At 65.5% G+C, this 8,568-nt stretch overlaps 1 protein-coding gene across 1 annotated transcript; it reads left to right on the forward strand.

The window, feature by feature from the left end:
* The first annotated feature begins 2,690 nt into the window (after positions 1-2,690).
* NPTX1 (neuronal pentraxin 1) lies at positions 2,691-8,266 on the forward strand. The gene is given in 6 exon segments (XM_028112910.1): positions 2,691-3,134; positions 3,421-3,498; positions 3,500-3,629; positions 5,723-5,967; positions 7,114-7,293; positions 8,045-8,266. Coding segments are annotated over 6 exon segments (1,299 nt in total).
* Positions 8,267-8,568: the final 302 nt, after the last annotated feature.

Raw genomic sequence — 8,568 nt, forward strand, 5'->3', positions numbered from 1 at the left:
AAATTTAAATTACACAAGCTTAAAATTAAATAAACTATATTAAGAATAAAGGTAACACTCAGAACTCATCAATTTCTAATTATTTTTATTACATGTTACTATTATCTATGCTCGTGAGGTTACTTACACCTATTGCACACTTACAGTGGGAATGCCTGGAATTGTGGGGGACTGTCTGTCTTCCGGGCTCCCTGCCCTCCCCGCCCTCTGCGCCTCTGGGCTCTGACACCCAGGCCAGGCAGGAAGAAGCCCCTGCATCCCGGACCTTCCCACCAGCTAGCTGGGCAGCTTGCGGGTTCCTTCTCTGAGGGTTTTTGTTTTACCTAGCCGCAGAGCTCTTAGCTACCTCTGAGCACTGGGCAGGAGCAGGAAGACGCAGACACGACCAGGTCTGAATCCGCCCCTGCCCAGGATCTTGGGCCCGGTTAAGGGGATTGAAAGAAGGCAGAGCGACGCGGCCGCAGGGCCCTCCACCTACCTGTCCGAGCTCTGCCCCGCGGGTGCGCCCGGGTCCCGCATAGCGCCTTCTGGCGGACGCAGCGCTCCTGAAGTCGCCCGGGGGGGAAAGGTCCGGCCCTTGACCGCGGTCTCCTCCCCTCCCCTCGGAGCGCCACACTTCCCTCCCGCTGCCCCAGACACTGCCCCAGGGCCCGTCCTCCTCCCCTGAGGCCCGCTACTTCATCCCCTGCGGGATGGCGGGAGGGGGGAAGCGCCCCTCAGTGCCACGTGCCCGGGCCCCCTCTCCTGGTGGTGAAAGCCCGGGTCCCCGTCGTGGGCGCGCCTCAGGACGCAAGGCCGAGCCGAGGGATCCCGCTCCGTGCGCGCAGCCTGCCCGGGGCCCCGCGGGGCTCTTCTCCCGCTCCCACGCGCCCTCCCTGTCGGCCCCGGACAGCCTCGCGCCCCGGGCCCCCGCGCGGGGAGGTCCTCTCGAGTCGCCTTCTAGCCTGGGGAGAGCCGGGGCGCAAACCTGCGGGGGCGCCGGGGGCCAGCCCCCTCCCGCAGCCCCGAGCGCCGAGGCGAATAGCGCGCACAGCCCGGGGGGCCGCGAGGCTCGGAGCCCAGGACTGCCGCGTGCGGCCCGCGGGGTCCCTCTGGCGCCGGGAAGCGGAGGCCGAAGGACGCGCGCACTCCAGGAAGGTTCAGGGCTGAGGCGCCCAAAGAACGCCGGCGGTGGGGCTCCCGGGGGCACGGCTGGGGGACGCGACCGCCGAGAGGGACGGAGGAGACCGGAGTTTCTCAAAAAAAGCTGGCTGCGCCTCGCACCCGCGGGGCGACAGCCCAGCCCCCGCACCCTGCAGCTGCCTGTGGGTCCCTCGGGCTGGGGATCCGCCAGCGCAGCGCCCCGACTTGGGGGGAGGGTCTGGGACGTCAGCTAGGCCGCCCCGACCGCGGCTCTAGCCCGGGCTCGTGCTGTCAGCTGGAGCCCGACCTCGGGATCCTGGCGGCAGCTCGGAACTCTGACCGCCTGGGGCGCGCCAGCGGCTGGGGCCTGTCCAGAGCCCGGAACCGGGCGTCCCAACCCAGACGGGAATCTGGGAGCCAAGCCTCGCGGCGCTGCTACTCAGACAACAGGTGCGGGGTGGGGGGGCGGGGGTGACTATGAGTAAAGTGCCACCGTGTGGGGGGCTCCACACGGGCGACGACTCTGCCGAGGGCGCGGACCCCTCCCCACCTGCCTGCCATGGGCGGAGAAGTGTGCCGAGCTGGGGCTGATGGAGTCCAGAAAGCCCAACGCGCACACGGACACAGACGGCTCAGCGCCTCCCCCGGGGCTGCAGGGAGCGTCCAGCCCCGGCGGCGCCGTCTGCCCGGAATCGGACCGGCTCCGCTGGCAGGAAAGGCTCGATCCGAGAAGTGCCCGCCCGCCCTGCCGGCTCAGGGCGGGGAGCGGTGCTGCCATTCCCCCGGGACCTAGCCGGGTGCCCAAAGCCCCGGGTCTGTAGGAGGGAGGCAGGAGAGCCAGGAATGAGATCGTGGAGTAGTCCTCAGACCCAGGGTGTAGACCGGCATTTCAGCCCCACACGGGCATCCAAGCACCGTGCGGCAGCCCCGCGACCCCCTCTCTGGACTCAGCGGCGATGCGAGGCTCCGCTCCCCAGCGCTCCTCACCCGGTACACGAGTGTAGACGATTTGAGTTCTTGGGGACCCGGTCCGGCCTTGAACGCCCCCTGCCCGGGCCCCAAGGGTGTTCTGTGAGGCCAAGCGGGCTGAACTGAATTCTGTCTCCCCAGCCGGCCGCGGCCTCCCACCCGCCCGCAGCCCCGTCGGGAATTTGGGGACATCATGCAGGTGGCCCATCCTATAGTCCCAGCCCGCCCCCCCCCCCGCTCCGCGGCTCTCGGAGCCTTCGGGGAAGCGAGGCCGGCTCGGCGGGGGCGGCGGGGGGGGAGAGACCGGAGGAGGCGGCCCCCACGCGCGCCCGAACGACCCCCGCCCGGCGCAGCGGGCCGGGCCGCGGACAATTAAAGCGGGATTCCTCCCCCGCTGACGTCGGCAGCGCCGAGGCCCCTCCCGCGGCGGCATAAAAGGCGCGGGCTCCGCAGCGCGGGTGGCAGTGAGGGCCAGGCAGCGCGGCGGTGCGGACTGCGCGGCCGAGCAGCGCGGCGCCCAGAGCGCGGGCCGCCCGCCGAGCCCCGCCAAGCCGAGTCCCAAGAGCCGGACCGGAGCGCCGGTCCCAGCGCCCGCAGCCATGCCGGCCGGCCGCGCCGCGCGCACCTGTGCGCTGCTCGCCCTTTGCCTCCTGGGCAGCGCGGCCCAGGATTTCGGGCCGACGCGCTTCATCTGCACTTCGGTGCCCGTGGACGCCGACATGTGCGCCGCGTCCGTGGCCGCCGGCGGCGCCGAGGAGCTCCGGAGCAACGTGCTGCAGCTCCGCGAGACCGTGCTGCAGCAGAAGGAGACCATCCTGAGCCAGAAGGAGACCATTCGCGAGCTGACCACCAAGCTGGGCCGCTGCGAGAGCCAGAGCACGCTGGACGCGGGCGCCGGCGAGGCCCGGGCCGGCGGTGGCCGCAAGCAGCCCGGCTCGGGCAAGAACACCATGGGCGACCTGTCCCGGACGCCGGCCGCCGAGACGCTCAGCCAACTCGGGCAAACTTTGCAGTCGCTCAAAACCCGCCTGGAGAACCTCGAGGTCCGCGCGCGCACCGCGGTTCCCCCTCCGGCTCGTGCGCCCCTCTGCCCTGCCCCACCCCCACTCCCGACCCGGCCCCACACCCCCACCCTCGCCTCGGCCGGGCGCGCTGAAGCCCCACCGGGGCTGCCCGGAGCCTGCGGGGCCCCGCAGACGGCCATTCGTCCGAGCTCCCCGCCAGGCCGCCCCCGCATTCGCCCTGAGGGGACCGCGCCGCGGGCCTCCCGGCACGGTCCCCGCTCCGCACGTAACCGTATGGTTTTCCCCCGCCCTTGCACCCCCGCAGCAGTACAGCCGGCTCAATTCCTCCAGCCAGACCAACAGCCTCAAGGATCTGCTGCAGAGCAAGATCGATGACCTGGAGAAGGCAGGTGCTGTCCCGGGTGAACACTCTGGAGGAGGGCAAGGGTGGCCCCAAGAACGACTCGGAGGAGAGGGTCAAGATCGAGAGCGCCCTGACCTCCCTGCACCAGCGGATCAGCGAGCTGGAGAAAGGTAATGGGCGGGGGGGGGGGGGGGGGGGGGGGGGGGGGCGTCTCTGCCTGCGAGGCTCCCTGGGCCAGTGGGACCCTGCCTCACTCCAGGCTTCCTGAATAGCTCCGCTTCAGGCTGTAAAAGCCTGAAGCTCCTCCACCCCTCCAGCCCCTTCCCGCTGCCTGAATCCCTGCCCTGGGTTTTGGGGTTTCCAGTCGGTGTTTCTGATAGGCCTGGGGCCCCCTGGGCTGGAAACATATGGAGGGAGGGGAAGCAGAGCCAGGAAGGGATTGATTGGTGTCGGCTGCACCCCCCAACACACACACACACACACACACACACTGGAAGGATTTTTCCAAGTCTGATATGTTTAAGCTTCAGGAAGTTTGCGCTGTAGCTGCGCTGCTGCCAGTCCCTCCCTGGTAAGAAAGACTGGCTCTAGCCGGTCCCCATCCCCAGCAGGGAATGGGGTGCAGGCTGGGGATGGTCCATTTTCTCCCACCTCCACGGCACCCCTGCTGTCCTCTGGGGATCCCCGGGTTACCCCCTTCAGGTGAGCCCCCTCCCTGTGGTTTTATTTTCTGAATGACTCAAGTCCTGGCATCTTGCACATCCTGTGGTTCCTGGGTCACCAACTCTGGCCAGCCCCACCTGCACCCTGGGGCTCACAGATGAGTTGGGCTCAGCCTTGAAGTCACAGAAATCAAACAAGGTTGTAAAAGGGGGGTGGTCCTGGGCTTGGAGCAGGGCCACGTGACCCTTCTTGGACCACAGAATGTGCCGGATGGATTTAAACAGTGCCATCTTAAGGCGCGTTATGTAACTGAAAAACAGATCAGGGGAAGGGACGGAGGAGGGAGGGGGGAGGAAAGGAGGGGAGATTGGGGGGGAATGAAAAACAGCCCCTAGAGAGGTCAGGGGCTGGATCTGCTCCAAGGCGTGCATGGGGGCAGGGGCGAGAGTACAAGCCCAAGATGGTTGGGGGGAGCACTCAGGGGGCCAGGCCTGCTGTTCCCTGATACCTGAATGGATCGGGGGTTGCTGGCCCAGCAGGATGCCTTCTAGAAATAATTCTTGGCCTGGGGGCCTGTTTCCTCCCGGACTCCCCGGCAAGCCCCAGGCACACCCAGGAGCTTGCAAGTGTGTGTCTTCCTGGTTCTGGGCCTGGTGCCTGTGCCCACTGCTGGGTTGGAATGTTTTGCCTGGAGTCAGTCACACCATAGCCGGGGCCACAGCTGCAGTGCGTGTGGGCTGAGAGGGGGCAGACAAGCGTTCGCCGAGACATCTCTGGCAGGCAGGGAGCTGGTGGCTGTTGTGTAAAGGGAGGCTGTCAGGCCAGGAGCCCGATTTTTCAGGAAACACAGAGGAAGCTCTCCCTGAGAATGAGTGACATAGTCCTCAAAGCAGTCACCTTGGGGGGGGGGGGCTGGCTCCAGGGATGACTCCCCACTCCCTGCTGTCCTGCCCTCTCAGCAGGGCTCCAAGCAGAGTTGCTAGAAGAGCCTCAGAAGAACGTCTTTCCCGCCTGTGGGGTAGATAGGATTCTGGAAATAGCTAGAGTCCTCAGGGCTCGTTGACTGGGTCAGAAGAGCGACCAGGGACTGCAGCATGTCCCGTCCTCGAGGGGAGTGAGCTGGGCACCGGGAGCCTGCTTGTCTTGGGTGGGAATCCGGGAGGAGTATTTGTGAACTGCATCCAGGAATCAGGTCTGCTAAAGGGGCTGCTCTGGGGGGCAGCTAGCCTCTTTGGGGCTGGAGAGACCTCCTCCCTCTGTGGCCACACCACCAAGGGCCGGTTTATCTGGTGTGGACTGACCGATTCCCTGCCCAGGACCACCACGTTTCCCCCCACCCGCATCCCCACCTCCCCAGGGGCATGATGTGGGAGCCTGAGCAGTGAGGGCAGAGAACGGGGATCAGCTCTTTTGGTCTGGCCCTGTGCCCTGGGCGGGGCAAAGCACTTGACCCTGCTGGGCCTCCCTCTCAGCAGCTATAGAATGGAGATGAGTCTGCTCCTAGACTTCCCAGACCTAGAGGGCAGGTGAGGGGGGAGCAGTCTCTGTCTGGGACAAGTGCTTTGAGGTGCAGATGAGGACTGTGCCCTGTCCTCTCCAGGTCAGAAGGACAACCGTCCCGGAGACAAGTTCCAGCTCACATTCCCGCTGCGAACCAACTACATGTACGCCAAGGTGAAGAAGAGCCTGCCGGAGATGTACGCCTTCACCGTGTGCATGTGGCTCAAGTCCAGCGCCGCCCCTGGGGTGGGCACGCCCTTCTCCTATGCCGTGCCGGGCCAGGCGAACGAGCTGGTTCTCATCGAGTGGGGCAACAATCCCATGGAGATCCTCATCAACGACAAGGTAGAGCCCCCAGCCCTCTGAACTCACAGGACAGCATAGTGAGGCCCCCCCAGCAGAAGGGCCCCGTCAGGCAGGCCTGGGGGGAAGACGGGGAGGAGCGGCACCCTTGCCCACACTCCCTGAACAGTGTGAAGCTGGAACTTTCCCAGACAGAGGCCTCCCGGGGTGGGGGGTGGCACAGGATGACCCAGAGGGTGCTGCATCCCTCCAATCGAAGCCCGGCTCCTCCTCCCCCAGCTTGCCTCCAAACTGGCTTTGTTCCTTGTATGTGGTGGACCGCAGATGCTCTAGGGGTGGTGAGGGTACCCGCAGAGATTCTTCCAGAGTCCACAACTATCCTGCTCAACCCCTCACCCCTGGGAGGAGGCCAGATGCACATGAGCCCCTGGAGGGTGCAGCCTCTTCCCTCCCAGGAGCCTTTTCCGAAGCTGTGGAAGGAGCTGCTGGCCTTCCGACTCCCCAGTCTGTGGCAGCGTCGGTAGTGAATATCTCAAACCCAGGCTGGGAATTGGAATCCAGGCCCCTGCTGTTGAGGCCTGGAGCAGAAAGGGTGGTTCCTTTCTGGGCCCCATGTCCCCAGGTTAAAGGGTGTGCGGGTCCTTTGTCTGCCACACCATGCACCCCCCGCCCCCCGCAGAATGCTAGAGAGGAAGGCGAGTCCGAGGCCAGAGGCTGGCCTGAGCCTTAAAAGGCCCGGTGTGTGGCGCCTGGTGTCCGCATCTCTGCAGAGGCCGTGCGGGTGTAGACCCCGCAGATCTGGCAATTTCGTGCTGGAGGAGAGGAGAGAGGCCCAGACTGCAGCAGTGAGCTGAGACCCCAGCGGTGGGGCTCTCCCTCCCAGGGCTGGTTCTGTAGACCAGCAGAGCGGGAGGCGGGTGCGGAGGGGTGAGGACATGGTACATTCAGCTCGATCTTAGGGGCCCCTTGACAAATCGTCACATTTCCTGTGTGACTCCATGATCCATGGATGGCTAGGGCTGGTGGACAGGGAGGTCACGGGGCGGTTGCCGAGAGAATTCAGTGATGGCTCTCGGTATTTATTTTAAACGTTGTGATCAGAGGAGTAACGGTTGACGCGGTGAGTGACGATCACTGATCTGCGTTGTGCCCCTGGACCCGTCACGCCGTGTGTCCTCCCCTTCCCAGGTGGCCAAGCTGCCCTTTGTGATCAATGATGGCCAGTGGCACCATATCTGCATCACCTGGACTACTCGGGACGGGGTCTGGGAAGCCTACCAGGATGGCACCCAGGGTGGCAATGGCGAGAACCTGGCGCCCTATCACCCCATCAAGCCGCAGGGGGTGCTGGTGCTGGGCCAGGAGCAGGTACTGGCCCGGGGGCCGGCGGGGGTGCTGGCTGCAGGGGGAGGAGCCCCAGTACCAGAGGAAGGAGAACCAGGGTGGGTGACCAGGGACAAGGGGGAGCGAGGAGGGAGCGGGTCGGAGGGGCGAGTGGACACCCCACTCCCAGAAGGAGCCAAGGGAAGCAGGTTCTGCAGCGGTTTGGGCTAGGTCCCGGCACAAGTGGGAGTGGGCTTTGGTCCCAATGTTCGGGGGCTGCGATGACACTTTCTTTGGCACGGGAAGGCCAGTCTGCCTTTAGCGATGCATAATTTATTTCCTGGAAGTGGTTTGGCTCCCACTGGGCACCCGGAGGGAAGCGTAGGTGGGAGGGTCCCAGACCTTCTGCTCCCGTTGGGCTCGGCAAAGAGTGACATCTGAGCTCGTCTCGGCAGGGAGAGTAGCAGCGGCTCCCCCAAGGCCCGGCTCCTATGGTGGTGCATAACCCCAGCTGACCCCCTCACTGGCCGAGGGACAGGCCGCACGTCAGGCAGGGTCCAGGTGTCCCCGGGAGATGCTCTGCATCCAGGACAGAGGTGGCCGGTAGTGGTCCTCTCTCTGGGCTCCTCATGGGAGGGGGACCAGTGCACAGCTGAAGACCCAGAGACAGGACACAAAAGGGTACTTCGAGGTGGATGTGAGAGCCCCTGATGGGGCAGACACGGACACGTGCCCCCTCTGAGAGACCCCCACCCCTGCAGCCCCCTCCACCCTCACCCTCTGCTTTTCTCTGAAGGACACCCTGGGTGGCGGGTTCGACGCCACCCAAGCATTCGTGGGTGAGCTGGCCCACTTCAACATCTGGGACCGCAAGCTGACTCCCGGGGAGGTGTACAGCCTGGCCACCTGCAGCACCAAGGCCCTTTCTGGCAACGTCATTGCCTGGGCCGAGTCCCACATCGAGATCTACGGGGGAGCCACCAAGTGGACATTCGAAGCCTGTCGCCAGATCAACTGAGGCTTCTGCCTCCGAGCCTCCCGCCCCTCGGGCCTGCCAGCCCACCTCCCCCCTGCTTGTGCGGTGATGACCCTCTGGTGTCTTCTTCTCTCCCTCCCCCCAGGAGTGACTCGAGGCCCTCACCCGCGCACGCGCACGCACACGCACACAGCCCAGGCCACCCTCCTGCCCAGGAGGAGGCCCCGCTTCCCTGGAGGAGTCCACGCCTGGTCTCAGGCCTGCCCCGCTCATGCTCGCTCTCGGCTGCGGCTGCGACATGGGGCCGGGCAGACGTAGGTGAGGATGTGTGTGGGGGGGCGAGT

This window comes from Eumetopias jubatus, unplaced genomic scaffold (assembly GCF_037043125.1).
Source record: "Eumetopias jubatus isolate StellerSeaLion01/CBP00866 unplaced genomic scaffold, mEumJub1_p1.0 scaffold_10, whole genome shotgun sequence".
NCBI classification, from domain to species: domain Eukaryota; kingdom Metazoa; phylum Chordata; class Mammalia; order Carnivora; family Otariidae; genus Eumetopias; species Eumetopias jubatus.